This window comes from Mus caroli, unplaced genomic scaffold, assembly GCF_978045245.1.
Source record: "Mus caroli unplaced genomic scaffold, Mus_caroli_1 scaffold_4, whole genome shotgun sequence".
Lineage (NCBI taxonomy): Eukaryota > Metazoa > Chordata > Mammalia > Rodentia > Muridae > Mus > Mus caroli.
The window spans coordinates 138594191-138613434 of NW_028227259.1; the positions used below are offsets into that span (position 1 = coordinate 138594191).

Genomic DNA, 19244 nt, shown 5'->3' on the forward strand with positions numbered 1-19244 from the left:
GATGGTTAACCTACCCAGCCCATCGTGGGCGGCACCATTCTCTAGGGTGTGGGATTCCAAGCTATATGAAGCAGAGGGAGCCTAGGAGGGCAGACAGTTCCCCTGCTCTTGCCTGTGGGTGTGGCGTGACTAGTTACCTGAACTCTGAAACTAAGACTGCAGCCAGGGATCATCAACCAAGTAAGCCACACCCCGCCCCCCACCCCCCGTTGGGAGAGAGGTTAGCATATCTTTATGAAATATTGGGGCTCTTTGTTTTTTGAAACAGGGTCTCTGGCCTTGAATTCACAGAGCTCCGCCTGCCTCTATTTCCCAAGTACTGGGATTAAAGGCGTACTTGAAGCTACATCATAACAGGATAAACGGGGAGGGGGGAATGAGCAGGATGAAGGAAGGGGCCCCGTGGCCCCTTCCAGCTTGGAGCTAGCTCTCCTTGGAAACCTTCCAAGCTTGAAATAAAATATCTCAATTCTGGATGCTATAAATAGCAGCTTTCTGGCTGTGGAAAATAAGATACACTTTCCCTAGGGAGGCTTGGGATAGGAGGCTACAGGACTCTGCCACACCCGACTACCTGAGCCCAGCCTTAGAGACTACAGTCTGCGAAGCAGCTATATGATCCACCTATATTCCTGCTAACTGTACATGCAGCGTGGGATTAGTCTGGGATGGCTAATCCTAGGGATAAGGAAGCTACGAAAAATACCAACAAAACCATCATCCGCTCGTGTCTGGGTGTCCACTGGGACCCCTGGCATCGCCCCACCCCACCCCCAGATCTATCACGACTTTGAAGAAGCAAGGATCTTCGAACTGGTGTCCTGACCTTGAACTATGCACACCATGGGGGCTAGTCCTGTTTGTTACAGTGGTCTGAGTAAGAATGAAGCCACAGGCTCTTATATTTGAATGCTTGGTCACTAGGGAACGGTGCTATTTGAAATGATTAGGAGGTGTGGCCTTGTGGGAGGAAGTGTGTCACTGTGTCACTGGGGGTGGACTTTGAGGTTTCAAAAGTCCATGTCAAGCCCAGACTATTTTCCTGCTGTCTGTGGATCAAGAACTCTCAGCGACTTCTCCAGCACCATGTCTGCATGCCATGAGGATAATGGACTAAACCTCTGAACCTGTGAGCCAGCCCAAATTAAATGTTTTCTTGTATAAGAATTGTCTTCCCATTGGACTTGCAAACTTTATATGCCCCAATATAGGGGAATGCCAGGGCCAAAAGAATGGGAATGGGTGGGTAGGGAAGTGGGGGGCGCTATGGGGGACTTTTGGGATAGCATTGGAAATGTAACTGAGGAAAATATGTAATAAAAATATTAAAAATTAAAAAAAAAAAGAAAAAAAAAGAATTGTCTTAGTCATGGTGTGTCTTCACACAGCAACAGAAACCCTAACTAAGACAGTTGTCAAACTGAGTAAATCTGGAATTAACTAAAACACAAATGACAGGGCAAACCTCTGAAGAAGTTCGTTCTTTCTTTCTTTCTTTCTTTCTTTCTTTCTTTCTTTCTTTCTTTCTCTCTCTCTCTCTCTCTCTCTCTCTCTCTTTTCCTTCCTTCCTTCCTTCTCTCTTTCTTTCTTTCTTTCTTTCTTTCTTTCTTTCTTTCTTTCTTTCTTTCTTTCTTTCTTTCTTAGATTTATTTATTTTATGTATATGAGTACACTGTAGCTGTCTTCAGACAAACCAGAAAAGGACATCAGATCCCATTACAAATGGTTGTGAGTCACCATGTGGTTGCTGAGAATTGAACTCAGGACCTCTGGAAGAGCAGGCACTGAGTCATCCTCTCTCCAGCCTGAGGGATTTTTTCTTAATTAAATCATTTGAAGTCGGAAGACCACTTCTAATCTTTGAGGTGGAAAGATAACCCTTTAATCCAGATCTTTTGAGGTGGGCAGATCCACCCTTTAATCTGTACCACACCCTCAGCTGGCAGCCGATATAAGGATGTGGAAGAAGAAATCTAGCTGGCTCTTTGCCTGCTTGCTCCAAGGCTTGCTAGCAAGCCCACTCCTTCTCCAGTATTAGAACCTACTTCTTCCAGATTCCAATGTATACTAGAAGACTAGCTGAGACATCCAGCCTCATGAAATGAACAACTACTGGATTCTTGGACCTTCTGTTGGTGGATAGCCATTGTTGAACTAGCTGGATCACAACCTGTAAGCCACTCTAATAAACCTAAAAAAAAGTATAATATATATATATATAATTTATATATAAATATATTTATATATATTACATATAATTTATATTGCAGACATACATATGTAATACATTTGTTTGTTTATTTGTTTATTATATGTAAGTACACTGTAGCTTGAAATAAAATATCTCAATTCTGGATATTTCCAGAAGACGGCATCAGATTTCGTTACAGATGGTTGTGAGCCACCATGTGGTTGCTGGGATTTGAACTCAGGACCTTTGGAAAAGCAGTTGGTGCTCTTAACCGCTAAGCCATCTCACCAGCCCCTTTTTGGATTTTTCGAGACAGGGTTTCTCTGTGTAGCTCTGGCTGTCCTGGAACTCACTTTGTAGACCAGGCTGGCCTCGAACTCAGAAATCCGCCTGCCTCTGCCTCCCAAGTGCTGGGATTAAAGGCGTGCGCCACCACTGCCTGGCAATACATTTTTTTCCCTATAAATTTGTTCCTCTAGAGAACCCTGACTAATACACGCACTTTCAGTCCTGGGCTGAGTCTCTGGGTTAGGATAATATGCCCACTGTGACTCAGTTTCTCATTCTGCATACCATGGGTGACATTTTTGTGATCCTCTGGGAAAGGTAATGAGGTTTCAGGCCAACAGCCCAGCATGAAGTGCCATGCAGTTTTGGGGATGGAACCTGGAGTCTTGAGAATGCTAAGTAAAGCACTGGACTGCTGGGCCAACCATCCTGGGCAATTCTAGGCAGGCAGTCTACATCTGTAGCCACCCTGACTCAGAGCTGTTCATACCTACAGCCCATGTGTACTGAGCATTTCCTGGCCAAAACAAACAGCAACACGTCACCTTACAAGGCTGGTGTGAGCTTACAAGTGCAATACACTCAACACGTGCTAAATATCTTAGCTGAACAACTGTGCATGGTCCTTATCCTCAGATACACTCAGTCAAAAGGTAGAACGGAGGCTGGGAATGTAGCTCGTTTGGCAGAATGCTTGCCTAGTGTGCGTGAAATCCCGAGTTCCACCCCAGCATCCTATGCAGCAGAGTGGGTGGTGAGTGCCTTCCTCTCCTGGGAAAGTGGAGCCAAGAAGACCAGGTGTTCAAGGCCAGCCCGGGCTACAGGAGAACCTGACTTAAAACAAGGGGTCGGTGAGATGGCTCAGCGGGTAAAGAAGCTTGCTGCCAAGCCTTAAGACCTGAGTTCAATTCCTAGTGATGGAAAAGAAAACTGACTGTAGCGAGTCTCCTGATGTCTATATTCATGCCACAGCACACACCTCCCTATATAAACAGAATGAAACAAACAAAAAGAGAACAATAATCAAAAATAAGTAGACCAATAGCTGAGGGTGTAGTTCAGTACCAGTGCACTGCTACAAAGGCATAAGGGCCCAGGTCCTATCCTCAGTACCATTGAAAAGTAGAGTAGAATTGTAGAATTGGGTGTCTGTATTGGGCCTCAGTGTTCCCCTCTAAAAATGGGTGCATAGATGTCGGTAGTTATGAGGCTCAGTGACAGGAGCTACTGGACAATTTTAACAGGTTCCATTTGGAACAACCCTGCGTCTTTAGGCTGGACAAAGCAGGAGAGACAGGAATGGGCCAGGACCTTTGTTCTTTAGATAGAGCAGAGTCCTGGTCGTGGAGAACATAGGGTACTCACGGCAGAACCTGAGGAAATCTGACTGTAGCTCCTTCCGAGTGTTCAGAAACACCCTTCCCTTCTCAGTTCCCATCACGAAGACGCTCTCATTGTGTACTGCCACGCAGGCCACCTCCGTGTTCAGCTTGGAGAGCGCCGAGCACTGTGGGGGAGGGATGGGTGTGTGAGCTAAGTCAAGACCAGCCTGGAACCCAGCATAGCAGTATGTGCCTGTAATCCAACACCTTGGGAGGCTGAGACAGGAGGATTCGGCATCTGAAGCCAGCTCTAGCTACAGAGACAAGGCTTTTGATGAGATACGCCTTCTAGACCACTCTGGGACACGGGGTAGTGACCACCTTCCATAAACTGTAAAAATGCACCATGCAGCCTGTTACTCAAGACCGTGGCAGTAGAATTTCAACAACCTGGTTACAGGAAAAGTATCTCTATCAGCAGGGCTGTCAAGATGGCTCAGTGGATAAATTGCTTGCTTTTCCAAGCACAAAGGCCTGAGTTCAATTCCCAGCACTCATGTGAAAGCACTGGGCGTGAGGTTGGGAGCTGTTAGAGGGCGAAGCATTTGCCACAAAGCGTAATGACTGGGGTTTGGATCTCCAGCGCCTATAAAAATGCTGGGCAGCTGGGGCAGCGCTCCTGTGTCCCATCAGCTGAGAGCTGTACGCAGGAGATCCTGGGAGCAAGCTGGCTCAAGGGCAACATCTGCCTCAGTAAGAAAGACAGTGATGGAGGAAGACACAGGCCTCCGCACACAGTATGATCAAGTAGTCACCAGGCTTCCGAGCATAGAGAGCCTCCGTTCTAGATAGTTCTTGCTGTGTGCTGCCAAAGGTGCAAACACACATAACACACACACACACACACAGGTGCAAGCACATCTAACATGTGTGTCCCAGCCAGGAATGGCAGCACACACATGCAATCCCAGCACTAGGGAGGCTGACACAGAAAACTCCATGAGGCTTTCTGGCCAGCCAATCTCGTCTACTTGATGAGTTCAAACCAGTGTGAGATCCTGTCTCGAAACTAAAACGAGGTGATCTACAGCCATCCCACCCCAGCTTCGCCTGGCCTCATCTTATCTCAGAAGCTAAGCAGGGGTGGGTCTGGTTAGTACTGGGGGACTTCCTGTAGGTGCTAGGTGCTAGGTGCTATAGGCTTAGCTGGTTCACAGCTGTGATCTCAACATTCAGGGAGCCTGAGGTAAGAAGATTGCCATGAGTTTGAGGTCAGCCTGGACTACACAGTGAGTTCCAGACATGCATGCAGGCAGAGCACTAGTGCACATAAAATATAAATGAATAAGTGAGTGAATGAATGCTGGTCTTGAGCCAGGCATGGTGTGACAAATGTGTTGGGAGTTTAATCCCAACTCCTGGGTGTCAGAGGCAGGTGGATCTCTCTAGTCCCCAGCAATAAGAGATTTGGATGGACATAACCTCTCAGTTCTCCCACCTAGCCCTTGGGCCCTCTTCCCACCTGACCAGCCCACTCACCATGGAGTCTAAGGCGGACACCAGACTGTTGATGAGTTCGTCCTTGCGGGCGAAGGTGGAGTTCCAGCGCTCGGACCCACAGCCGTTGGTGGGGATGTCACAGTGCTTCCCCAGCAAGGCCATGGTCACCTAGAGAAAACAGAGAGGACACAGTGGGTAGCGGACACATGGTATAACTTGGTAGGCAGACCTGGCTCACAGGGTCACCTGGAATTCACAAGTCGGACAGAATGCCAGCAAGCCTTCCTGACCAGTACTCAAGGGCCTCAAAGGTATAGCAGAGATTTGAACTTCCACAGGAGACAGCAGCTACTGCAGAAACCTGCAGGTATCTAAGAAAATAACCTATAATTACTTCCTCCTATTGGGATGAAACAGTCTCAGGGAATTTGAACATTCCCTCCTAAAGGGGAGTTCCTGAGACTCAAGGACAAAGCAACTTACACAACTCAAGTTCCAGAGATGCAGCTTTTTGTGAGTGGCATCAACCAGGATGAGGTGGGCTTTTTGAGTCACCCCCATTATGACAAGTAACCCCGCGCCCATCATGGTGGTTTGAATGAGACTAGCCCCCACAGGTTCATGTGCTTGGATGCTGAATCGCCAGTTGGAGAACTGTTTGAGAAGGATTAGGAGGTGTGGTCTTATTAGAGTGGGTGTGGCTTACTACAGGAAGTGTGTCACTGGGGGTGGGCTTTGATGCATGATGTCTCTCTGCCTTCTACCCACAGATATGGGTATAAAGCTCTCAGCTACTATCCCAGTGCCACGCCTGTCTGCTTCCTGCCAACGATGACCATGGACTAACTAACCCTCTAAAGCTGCAAGCAGGCCCTCTCTTCAATGGGTTTTGTTTTCCCGTAAGTTGTCTTGGCCATGGTTTCTTCTCACCGCACTCTAACAATAACTAAGACATCCATGCTTCTGTAAACAGCCATTCACTCATTCACCAAGCTAGTCTCCAATAGAATTCTTCCTTCAATCTATAGTGGTCGGTGCCTTCGTGGGGCAGACATTTTGGTCACGCCACTTCACAAAAAGGCATACACCAGCAGCCTAGCTGAGGGTCATGCTCCAAGGAACAGTACCTAGGGATTCAATCCGTCACTAATGTGAGCCCAATACAATGGCAGGTCCTAACTGCCGCTGTTTTCCACCAACGTAACACCAGTCACCGCCCTCTCCTGCTCACACAGTTCATGGCTGCCCACTGCCCACGTGCTCTGAGCAAGGCCTTACTTTCCAGCTCTGGCTCCTTGAACTCAAGATCTTTCTCTTTCCGCCTGTTAAGAACTGAGATTACCAGCCTGTGTCCACATCCCTATAACCAATCCTTTGGGAAAGGCACCGGACTGCCTCACCCATGGCTTAGCTGGGCATTGAACACGTCAGCTCCGTACACGCCTCTGGGCTTGGTCACAAGCTCCCAGATCAAGGCCACTGCTGAAGCCTGAGTCTGCTTCTTGGATGTGGGCCATGGACTTAGAGCAGGTGCAGACAGCCACAGGCTACTTCCTCAAACTAGGGATTCTCTAGGAAAGGACTTTGTACCAACTTACTGAGGCTCCTCACAGCTCCTCCTTTAAAGGCTTCTTTGCCTTGCTCAAGCCTAAATCCAAAGACAGGGTTGCTGATTGCTGGTGACTGGCTTGAGCCTGTTCTTCCAGAGCTATCCCAAGAAACCGGAGTGAGAGGGTCCTGCTAGCTGCCTCTGAGAGCACCTGCCCCTATGGCCTAAGTAAAAGGAGGCAAGGGACAAAGGCAGGACACTCTCTGGGCTTGTTCCCCAGGGCCCTCTGAGGCCCCTGGCTGGGTGTGTCACCCAGCCATAATGTTGTAGATCCACACCCTATTTGCCACCTGTCTGCCACCTGTCAGCAGGGATTCTAGACACTCACTGGGTGGGGTAGCACACAGCCAGGTGGCAGGGCCTCCAGGCCCACAGCCTAAAAAAAGGCACCAAGCTGAGGATGTCTACTGCCACGACAACTGACTCCCAGACTGTAAACTCTGCAAGGGCCAAACTGCATCTCTCCACCACGGCTGACCCTCAGAGCCCAACTCATTGTCTGGTGTGTGTGTGTGTGTGTGTGTGTGTGTGTGTGCATGCGCGCGCACCGGGCCAGGCACGGAATCCCGGACACTCTCCACACCTGGCTTCAGTGTCCTGGGAAACTCAAGACAGCAGCAGGGGCCATATGGTATATCTACCTCAGCAAGAACCACTAGATCTACATCTGAATGGCGAGCATCTCTGGACCTGGTCCTGGCTCTGTAAATGCGTTGTATATTTCCTCAAAGGAAAGGATGAGATGAGACCTGTTCCCAAGCTGTGCAAAGACACAGCGTGGGCTGAGCTCAGAGTGCTTCTTGCTCTGTTCTAACTGTCCCTAGGCCATGACCTGGAAGCTTCTAGCCTCCGTACAATCTAATTTTCCAAGTTGATTCAATTCAGCTTCTCTCAGCTTTGGCCTGAATTGCCCTGTTTGGCCTTGTACTTTTGGCAGTCTGTTCTAATCTTCTGGCTCCCTCTCATTCTCTGGCTCGTTCTGTCTTCACCTGTGTCTAGCTTGTTCTCTCTACCACCCTTCCCAGTAACACTTCCACACGCACACCTTCCTCTGCCTTGCTACCTTAAGTAGCTTCTCTTTCCAATTCGGTACCAGAGAGTGGGGTGTGTCCTCTCTCTCATTCATTCCATCAAATCTTTCCCTGATTCGTTACTTGTCTGTCCCCCAAGTAGACATTACTTTGAAACATGGCTGCTTTGTTCTACAAACTAACCTTACCTTCATTGTTAGGGGTTAAAGGTATATACTAAGGGTGTGTCTGTATTCCAGCCAGATCTTACTGTAATCCAGGGTGTGTCTGCATTCCGGTCAGGTCATATAGACCTAATTCTTCGGATATGATCCTTTGCCAGAATAACCAAGTTGCTGGATTAAAGTTTCTCTACGGGCTCAGATCTGCTCTTGAACTACAGGAAAAAACTGGTTTTATGGCCAATGAAATGGCTCAGAGAATAAAGGTGCTTTCTAAGGACCTGAGTTTGATCCCTAGGGCTCACATGGTAGAAGAGAACTCACCCCTGCAAGCTGTTCTCTAACGTCCACAGGCATGTGGTGGCATGAGTATGTGTGTGTGCGCGCACCCGCGCAAGCACACACGCGAGCGCGCACACACACACACACACACACACATATCAAAATAAATAAGTAAAAATATAGGGGAAAATGGTTTTATCAGGACCTACTGGCCCTCCCCATTATCTTAGCTACTGCGGTGGCCAAGGCAGGAATATCCAAGTTCAAGGACAGCCTGAGCTACACAGTAAGTTCAAGCCATCCTGAGAAATTTAGTGAAATTCCATCTCTACCAATGACAAAAGATCTAAAAGGAGGACTGTGTATATGGCCCAGCCACAGACCACATGCCTAGAATCCCTCAGTGAGGAGCGAGAGACATGGTTTCAATGGTAGACTACCAGTCTACCATCTCCCAGTGAGGGGCTGGGGGCGTGGCTCAGTGGTAGAACATCTGACTGGCAAGTTCAAGGTCCTATATTCCATCCCCCCCCGTATCACAAAAATAAATTAATATAAAATAAATAAGCCAAGCCAGGTGTGCACACCTATAATTCCAAGCATTTGGGAAATAGAGGCACAGTGATTGGGAATTCAAAGACATTATTGGCTGCAGGGTGAGTGTGAGGCCAGCCTGGCTATGAGACCCTGCCTCAAAACAAATAATGAAAATAAAAACCATCTGGGTGTAACGGCACATACTTTTAATCTCAGCACTCACGAGGCAAGTGGCGTGCCTATCTCTGAGTTCGGGGCCAACGTGGTTGATATAACAAGTTCCAGGCCAGCCAGGGCTCCACAGTGAAAGTGTCTCAAAAAATAAAACTCTGTATCGCTAAGAGTCTACATCAGACCACTCAAGGACATGGGAAAGGGACCATGGTCAGGATGCTCTGAAAAATAAAAGGCTGCTCGTGGCTTTGTCCTGGTCTTTCTGTGATCCTAAGTCATCACTGATGGGGTGCTTGGGGGGGGGGACTGCTGGATAACTGTACTCCCTCACAGCCAAGACATCCGTTAGCCTGGGAGCCTGACGGCTATGGCTGCCAGGTCGTCCTCTGAGCCCTTGGGCCAGTCCCAGCCTCCCAGCTGCCCAGACCCAAATCAGATCAGGGCCAGGCAGGCAGCAGTAGCTGGCATTCTTGACCTCCAGCTTGTTCCAGACTGTTCTGACTCCTCCTGGCCCAGGTCCTAATCTTCTTAGGAGAGAAGCAGGGACTCTTGAGCCAGAGGCCCCGGGAGACGGAAGGGAACTGGCCTGTGGGGCTATCCAAAATCTAGCTAGCTCGGCTTACAGGACCCTCCTGTCTCCAGCATAGTCCGGGTGAGGTACTTGGGAAGCTGCCTGCTTTATATAGGATCCACGAGAAGCCCCAGGCTCAGATATGTCAGGAGCACAAAGGTAAGGCAAAAACAGGGCTGGCAGGATGGCTCATGGGTCAAGGTGTCTGCCACCAAGAATGCCAGGTTGCATCCATGAGATTTGCATGGAAGGAGACAACCACAACCAACTCCTGAAGACGGACGGACCTCTGATCTGCGCATGCATCAACCATGGCACGTGCACGGATGTGAACACACACACACACATACAGAACACTAATTTTAAAAAATTGACTTTTAATCAATAAATAAGCCAGGTAAAGTAAAAACTGACTTTTTTTTTACTTAGTATTAAGGGATGAAAAACAGGAAGCATGAAATATAATAAGCAAATTAGGGGCCCAGAAGATGGGAGTGAAGAGGACAGAAGGGGAGGGCAGGGGAGGAAGGGAACCAGCCCAAAACAAGTATGGTAGGCCACCAGAAGGGATGTGAAACACCAGTGTGGTGGTTTACACCTAAAATCCTAGCACTCGGGAGGTTGAGGCAGGAGGACTGTGAGGTGCAGGCTACCCGAAGCTACACAGAGTGGATCTCAAGACAGAAGGCCTGTATAGGCAAGATGGCTTCCTTGTTGGCAGAGATGCCTGACACAAAGCCTGACTGTCTGATTGGAATCCCCGGGATTCAACATGGCGGAAAGAGACAACTGACTTCCACACATTGTTTACATGTGCAGGGACACCGTATGCACACACACTTAACACAATAAAAAGTTATCAAAGAAATCCAACACCCCTGTGATCAAGGCAGGCACTGCGGGAGCTGGGCTTACCTGCTCTCTCTCTCTCTCTCTCTCTCTCTCTCTCTCTCTCTCTCTCTCTCTCTCTCTCTCTCTCTCTCCTTCTCTTCTGCACTGTCTCCAGGCCTAGGGGAGCCACCTGCTGCCTCTCCATCCACCCTTGTCAGGCCAGCAAGCTTGCAGCTCAGCCTCACCACCCCCATCTTCCCTTTTATTTTACTATGGCTTTGTCTCTTGTTTGTTTTTCCAGACAGGGTTTCTCTGTGTAGCCCTGGCTGTCCTGAAACTCACTCTATAGACCAGGCTGGCCTCGAACTCATAGAAACTTGCCTGGCTCTGCCTCCCGAGTGCACCCAGCTACTATGGATTTTCCCTTTGGCAGCAAGCCCAGGTTGGCCTCTAAATCAAATGTAGCCCAGGATGACCTTGAACTCCTGATCTTCAGGCCTGCACCTCCCAGGTACTAAGCCCGGCTCTCCTACGTTCTCTCCAGAACCAACTGTGATCTGAAATGACCTGTTTACACGCTTCCTGACAGATTTCTTGAACTCCTTGAGGCTAAGAGAACTCCACTGATGCTGACTGAATCCCCACAGTCCAGAATCCCTGCTTGCCTTTTCCTGGGTATTTAACGCTTAAGGAACTAGCAATGACAACTTGGACTGCAAGAGAGATGGTTCAGCGGTTAGGGGGCTTCCCGCTTTCACAGAAGACCTCCCATATCCAGTTGCTTACAATTGCCTAGAACTTTAGCTCCAGGGCATCCAACACCTATGCGGCACTGACATAGATACAGACATACACAGGAATTTGGAGACCATTACAGAAACCCACAACTGGTCAAAAATAACTGATCCTGGGGTGCTCAGCCCCAACAGATACAGCTCCCACACAACTCCTGCATCTGAGCCTCGGGAAACATGGCGGAAGAGGGGGCCCGAAAGGTTGTAAGAGCCAGGACTGTAAAAAGGAGGGGTTGGAGAGATGGCTCAGCGGTTAAGAACACTGACTGTTTTTCCAGAGGTGCTGAGTTCAATTCCCAGCAACCACGCGGTGGCTCATGATCATCTGTAATGAGATCTGATGCTCTCTTCTGTTGTGTCTGAGAGAGTAACAGTGTGCTCATGTACATAAATAAACCTCTCTCTTTTTGTAAGTTTGAAAAACAAAAGACTTTGCACCTCAGAAGTAGGTTGTTGTGGTAGTAAACCCGTAACAAGAGCACTCTGAAGGCTGAGGGGGATTGCCAAGAGTTCAAGGTCATCCTTGAGTCAGAATTAAAAAAAGAAGGAGATGTGGCTCAGTTGGTAGAGCGCTTTCCCACACCCATGAAGCTCTGGGTTCCAACCCAGGCCTACACACACTGGGCATGGGATAGCACGCCTCTAATCCCAGCACCTGAGAGGGAAAGACAGGAGTTAGTTCATGGCTAACTCCTGCAGGGCTAGGGAGATGGCTCAGTGGGCAAAACAACCCAGTCTATAACATAACTAACATAACTAGGTCCAAAACAACCCAGTGCATGAAGAGCTGAGTTCAAATCCCTGGCGCCTACCTGAAAAGCTGCGTGTGACTGAGTGTGCCTGTGACGCCCGCCAGCATTAGGAGATTAAGACAGTTGGATCCAAGGCAAGCCTAGCCAAAATAAACTGCTTTTGCATGTGTATGTGTATGCCTTGGCAGGTCAACACACACACACACACACACACACACACACACACACACACACACCCCAAATAAATAAACACGGTACAATGAAAATACAAAGTACATCCCAACTGGAAAAGAACACGGCAGGCTGATGGGCTGCACAGAGATCAGGGCGGAGTCACAGAACTGAGGACACCCAAGGGGCCCAAAGCCAAGACAGTCAATGCCAAGGAAGTACAGCCTTGGCGGATGGCCCCAGGGCTCACGCTGCTTGGTCTGCACCGGCAACAGGAGGGAGGGAAGGACAGGCAATCTCAGAGTCCTCCGTTCTTTCCCAAATTCTGGATCAACTAAGCACATCTAGTGGACATTAATACCGTTTGTAAGCCACACCCAAGAGGAAGAAGCGGACAGATCTCCGTGAGTTCAAGGCCAGCCTGGTCTACACAGCGAGTTCCAGGACAACCAGGGTTACACAGAGAGACTCTGTTTCAAAAACAAACAAACCAAAGCAATTTAAAAAAAAAAAAACAACCCTTTTTTTTTTTTTTTTTTTTTTTTTTAGACTGTTGGAGTAGCCCAGGTTGGCCTATAACTCACCATGTAGCCAAGGGCTTACTCTGCTGCTATAGCTTCCTCGGGTCAAGCCATGACCTTGGAGTCCTGATTCTCCTGCCTCCTCTTCCAGAGTGCTGGGATTATAGACCCCCACCTAGTTTTATGTGTTTCTGGAAATAGAACCCAAGGCTTCCTGAACATTCAACCAATTTAACTACAGCAAGAGCCCATTTGGTTTTGTTTTGTTTTGTTTTGAGATAGGGCTTCCTGTGTAGTGCTGGCTGTCCTGGAACTCACTCTAGCATTAAACGCATTTGCCACTTTTTTTTTTTTTTTTTTTTTTTTTTTTTGGTTTTTCAAGACAGGGTTTCTCTGTGTAGCCCTGGCTGTCCTGGAACTCACTCTGTAGACCAGGCTGGCCTCGAACTCAGAAATCCGCCTGCCTCTGCCTCCCAAGTGCTGGGATTAAAGGCACCACTTTTTTTTTTTTTTTGAAACAGAGTTTCTTTGTATAGCCATGGCTGTCCCAAAGCAACTCTATAGATCAGGCTACCCTCAAACTCACAGAGATCTTCCTGCCCCTTCCTTCTGCATGCTGGGGTTAGAGGCCTGCATTACCACCATCCCAGGTGCCACATTCTTACAAGGAGACCTCACACAGAACAGGTAGGTAGCTTGAAGATGAAGCTTGGTCAAAGCCACGTAACTCCTGCCTTTCATCATGGCACTGGGGGATGTGAGAGGGGTGGGGGGCACAGATGTGTGATCTTGAGGCCAGTGTGGTCTACACAGTGAGTTCCAGGCCATACAGGGCTACACAGTAAGAGCCTTCTTCAGAGAAAAACAAGGGAGGGGGAGGGGTAGTTTGAAGAACCGGATGGTGCTGTGATTTATTAGTATTGTGTCTCCCCAGAAGTTTTGTCTGTTGAAGTCTTGGTCCCTTGCTGATGATGCTACTGAAGAGTGGGGGGATGCTGAGAGGACAACATCGGTGACCCACTGAGGGGTCACAGTGGAAAGGGCTAGGAGGTGGGGCTTAGTTGGGGGAAGTGGGTCACTGGGTCCTGGACTTTGATGGATGTATCTCATTTCTTTCCTCTCCCTCTCTCTCCCTCCGTCCCTTTTCCTCTCCCCCCACTTTCCCCTCTCCCTCTCTCTTCTCTGCTTCCTGGATGCCATAAGGCCAGCAGCCTCCTCCTCCATCCCAACGATCCCCACACCTCCTGCTTCCAGGACCACAACACTCTGCCTCACCTCAGATCCAAAAGGAACCAGCAGACTGCGGAATGGGAGACCTTAGAAATTGTGGGTCCACAAATAAACCTTTCCTCCACTTAAATAGTTTCTCTGGGTATTTAGTCACAGTATCGAACAACTGATTAACACACGTGGCCCCGAACCAAGGCATGCCAATACCACACAGAAGGTCAAAGACAAGGAGTGATTCTCCCTGACCCACGACCCACCAGAGGGAGCTGGGCCCTGCATGCAGGAAGGTGATAATACAGACACTCTCGTCTTGAGGTGCCTCGCTTATAGGTTGAGCCTCCCTAATCTGAAAATCCTGTATCAAAACGCTCTAGAATCTAAGTGCTGGCTGACACGATGCCACAGGAGGGAAATCCATGGTGACTTCTTGCAGCACTATGGAGGCACGGGCAAAGAGTCATCCAAAAATATCTCCAAGAAGGACACGATGGTGCGTGTCTGTAGTCTTAGCATTCAGAAAGGTAGACGCTTAAGGTTGAGCCTACGCTTGAAGCCAGCATGGGCTACAGAGTGAGTGTAGACCACCCATGGCTATATAATGAGACTCTGGCGCTAAATAAACAAGCAAACATATAAAAACAAAATTGCTAGGCATGGTTGGGCTTGCGGAGAATCCAGCATTTAGGAGATAGAAGCAGGAAAATTGGGAGTTCAAGGGCAGCTTGGGCTATATAAGATTTCTGTCTCAAAAATATCTACCAGTCAACCAGTGAGTCATCTGGGTACACTGACATACTGCTGTGATCATAGCGCTTAGGAGGAACCAGAGTTGAAAACCAGGGGCCTGGGGGAGATGGCTCAGCAGGAAATTGCAGGCTGTGCAAATATAACACATTGAGTTTGGATTCCCAGCATCCATATAAAAGCCAGGTATGGCAGCACACACCTATAATCCCAGTTCTGAGAGGCAGAGACAGGCAGATCCCAGGAGACTCACTGGCCAGCCAGACTGGCAAAAAAAATACCAAACCCAGCCAGCTCCAAGTTCAGTGAGAGAGCCTGTCTCAAAACAATAAGGAAGAGAAGCAACTGGAGAAGACATTCCACTATGAACCTCTGGACTCTGAATGCACCTACACAGGTGCAGAGATGTACGCGCACACCCAAGCACATGCACACAGTTCAAAACCAGCCATATATATATATATATATATATATATATATATATATATATATATATATCATGCTCAAGGCCAGCACTGACTACATAAGATCCTGTCTAAGAAATGCCAAAAATAAGAAAAAATAAACAAATAAAACAAAACAATATAAAGTCCAATTACCAGCCAGCAGGGTGGCTCCTCGGGTAAAGAAACTGGCACCGTGTCTCCCAACCTGAGCTCAGTCCTCGAGACGCACATAACAGAAGGCAAGAAGCACCTCCTGCAATCTGTCCATGGCACGTGCCTGCCCCTCCTCACCCAGGGACAATGTAATAAGGGGGGGGGAGGTGTTTTTAAATCACAGGGCTGCAGAAAAAGCTCAGTAATTAAGGCCAGGTACTGCTCTTCCAAAGGACCCTAGTTCAGTTCCCAGGACCAACAATGGGCGGCTCACCACCTGTAATTCTAACTTCCAGAGCCCCTGGCTTACCAAAGCCCCTCCTCCCAAGTGTACATACCCACACATACATATATGCATAATTAAAAATAATAAATTTCTTTTTAAAAAAATCAAATTACCTCCAGCTATGTGCATAAGGTACAGCTGCAACGGGAACCAAATTCTTGTTCAGACTTGAGTCCTGTCCCCAAGGTATTTCATGATTAGACACGAATATTCCAAAATCCAAGGAAATCCCAGATCTGAGATGCTTGTGGTCTCAAGGGTCTGGCTTGTGCTTCTTGCTGTACCTCAGGACCATCCCAACAGGCTCCTATACTGTTCAGCAGACCCACCCCCTTGTCCTCAGGCCTTCCAGAGGCTCAGAACTCCGCAAATCGCAGGTCTAGGTCTGCTACTAAACTCCTTACCCTCCCCTCCCCACTGGAAACCCCACAAGAGCCACTGGAGAGATCTAGAATCTTCTAGACCCAGGAAAGGTTCTCTGACTCAGTATCACTGTCCTGCGGACCAGAGGAGCAGGTGGCGGTGCCAACGCGGGGAAGAAAACTCACAAGGCAAGCGCAAAAGGCAAAGTCAAGCACGCACGCCACCCAAACACAGCCTCCGCACCAGCCGCCACCATATGCTTGTGTTTCTCCAAAAAGAAGCCCGAGAGAACAAACAAAAGTCAGCGTCTTCCATCCTGGCTGAGGGGGAAGAATTTTGTTTTCCCCCAGCAACCCACAGTCCCCATTTCCTGTCCTATGAGCTGCCCTGAGGGGAAGGAATTGCCCAGGGCCCTGGATTTCAGAACGCTGTCTATGTTTTACCCACAGCTGGAAGAGAATGTCACAGTTCACAAGCCTGCCTCCCAGTCACATCTGCCTAGGCCTGAGAGGTTGATTGATTGATTGATTGATTGATTTGGGGGTGGGTGGAGACAGGGTTTCTCTGCCAGCCTGCCTCTACCTCTCCAATGCTGGGATTAAAGGTGTGTGCCACCACTGTGCCTGGCTACCTGAGAGGATCTCCAGCAATGCTTGTGGGGCTGAGGAGGAGTGTTGGACAACCCAGGTTTCGTCCTCAGTACCACAGAAACCAGACATGGTGGCACAGGCCTACATTTCTATCGCTGGGGTAGAGGCAGGAGAAACAGATGTTCAAGGCTGTCCTCCGCTACATAGCAAGTTGTGCATCAGCCTGAGCTACAAAGAGAGACTCTGTCTCAAATAATTAATTGGTTTATTAGAGATGCAGCTTGGTGGTAGAATATTTGCCTAGTATTCTGGAGGTCCTGAGTTTGAGTCTCAGCACCACAAGTTTGTCTCCTGGCGCATTTCATAACGGACACAGCCTGTTTCTAGTTGGTAATCAGGGAGCCCAAAGGCTGTGTTGTGAGCTGCCCTTGATGACAAGGTGGCTGGGTCTTCGGTGTACCGGGTTCTGCAATAAACACATAGCACAGATCTCTATCTACAGACATGAGCAGTATGCACTGACACTAAATGCCGGGTAAAGGTCTGATGGTCATCTTCTTGGGTCTGCACAAGGCTCACAATCCTGATATTCCAGGAAGATAACGACAGTCTCACCGAGACCTACACACCTCTGTTCACTGCAGCAGCGTTTACCAGAGCCTAAAGGAAGAACAAGCCAGGCAGCCTTGATGGATGGAGTAGCTCAGAGGACTCGGTGATCGAGAGCACCTGTTGTTCTTACAGAGGACCTGGGTTCAGTTCCTTGTTCCCACATGGTGGCTCCCAACTATCTGCAACTCCAGTTCCAGGGGATCTGATACCTTCTTTTGGCCACCGAAGGCACCAGGCACACATGTTGTGCGCATACACACATGCAGACAAAGGATTCCCATTGCCATGGAAAATGTCTCAAGGTGTGATGGCTAACACGTGTTATCTCAACACTCAAGAAAAAGGCAGAGGGCTGGTGAGATGGCTCAGTGGGTAAGAGCACCCGACTGCTCTTCCGAAGGTCCAGAGTTCAAATCCCAGCAACCACATGGTGGCTCACAACCATCCTTAACGATATCTGGTGCCCTCTTCTGGAGTGTCTGAAGACAGCTACAGTGTACTTACATATAATAAATAAATAAATAAATCTTAAAAAAAAAAAAAAAAAGAAAAGAAAAAGGCAGAAAGATTGCTGCAAGCTCCAGGCTAGCTTGGGCTACATAGCAAGGCCCACTGTAGCCTAAGATACACTAAAAATTCCACCTAGCTTTGGATATATAGCAATTCACACACACACACACACACACACACACACACACACACACACACACCCCTGTTACAGTCTGAATCTGTTGGAACTTCCAAAAGACTCCCGGTTCCCATCATGGCTCGGACATCTTAGTTATCTGGCTTTGATAAAATACGGGAGAGACAAGCTGGGCGAGGTGGAGACCCTCTTTAGTCCCAGCACTCAGGAAGAGGAGGAAGGTAGATCTGATTTCAGGGCCAGTCTGGGAGTTCCAAGCCAGCCAGGACTACACGGTGAGAGAGCGCTTCAATAATTAGTTAATTAATTAATTAAGGAAGAGTTAATTAGGACACACACACACACAGTGTGGAGAAACACAGGCCATCACAGCGGCAGGGCCGGGAGGCGGCTGGTCACATGGCATCCATCACTGCGAAGCAGAGAGAGGGAAGCTGGTGCTCTGCCCGCTCTATTTCCTTCTTCTTCAGAACCAACACACCCAGCCTATTTTTGTTTTGTTTTAATTTATTTTTATTGCATTTATTTATGTGTGTGCACACAAACATACCATGGTGTACCTGCGGAGGTCACAGGACAACATTCAGCTCCTTCACAATGGGTCCCAGGGATCAAAGTCAGGTCATCAAGTTTGGCAGCAAGCACCTTCACCCACCGAGCCATGTTGCTGGTCCTTGTTTGGCTCATCGTTTAAGATACTTTATGAGGGGGTGAGAAGATGGTTTAGTGGATAAAATGTTTGCCACACAAGCATACAGACTGGAGTTCATCCCAGAGGATCCCGTGTACAAGGCTGGGGTTGGTGGCTGCCTATCTCACCACTGGGGAGGCAGAGAGAGGCAGGCCTCTAAGGCTCACTGGCCAGCCAGTATAGACTAATTGGTGAGCCCCAGGTCTTAGTAATAGACTGTCTCTAAAAACAAAGTGAGGGGGGCTGGAGAGGTGGCTCAGCAGCTAAGGCACTCATTTTTGCAGACAACCTGGTCTCTGGACTCAGTTCTCAGCATCCGCATGATAACCCTTAACCAACTATGTAACTCCATTTCCATGGGATCTAGCACCTCTGACTTCCTCGGGCACTAGGCCCTCATCTAATACACATACACTCATGCAGGAAAAATATTCATTCATTCATATATATACATATATATATGAAAAAATTAAAGACAAAGGCGAGAGGCTAAAGATTTGACTGGGGGGTTGAGAGTGTGTTCTGTTCTTAGCAGTGGACCCAAGTTCAGAATCCAAGGTAAGTGACTCACAGCCATTAGTACCTCCAGGTCTAGGGAACCTGACACCCTCTTCTGGACATCTTAGACTTCTGAGTGTGCGAACATATTTTTGTTGTTGTTATTGTTTTGATTTTTTTTTTGAAACAAGGTTTCTCTGTATAGCCCTGGCTGTCCTGGAACTAGCTTAGTAGACCAGGCTGGCCTCTA

General features: G+C 48.4%; 1 protein-coding gene across 13 annotated transcripts in view; it reads right to left on the reverse strand.

Moving 5' to 3' along the window:
• Gtf2ird1 (GTF2I repeat domain containing 1) overlaps positions 1-19244 on the reverse strand; it is a 102618-nt gene that overhangs the window by 57245 nt on the left and 26129 nt on the right. For all 13 annotated transcript variants that reach the window (XM_085837240.1, XM_085837251.1, XM_085837249.1 and 10 more), the window contains exons 2-3: positions 5341-5469; positions 3845-3986 (exon numbers count right to left, since the gene is read on the reverse strand). In XM_085837240.1, coding sequence (XP_085693366.1) covers positions 3845-3986; positions 5341-5463 — 265 coding nt within the window. In that variant the 5' untranslated portion in view covers positions 5464-5469. The remainder of the gene's footprint in view (positions 1-3844; positions 3987-5340; positions 5470-19244) is intronic.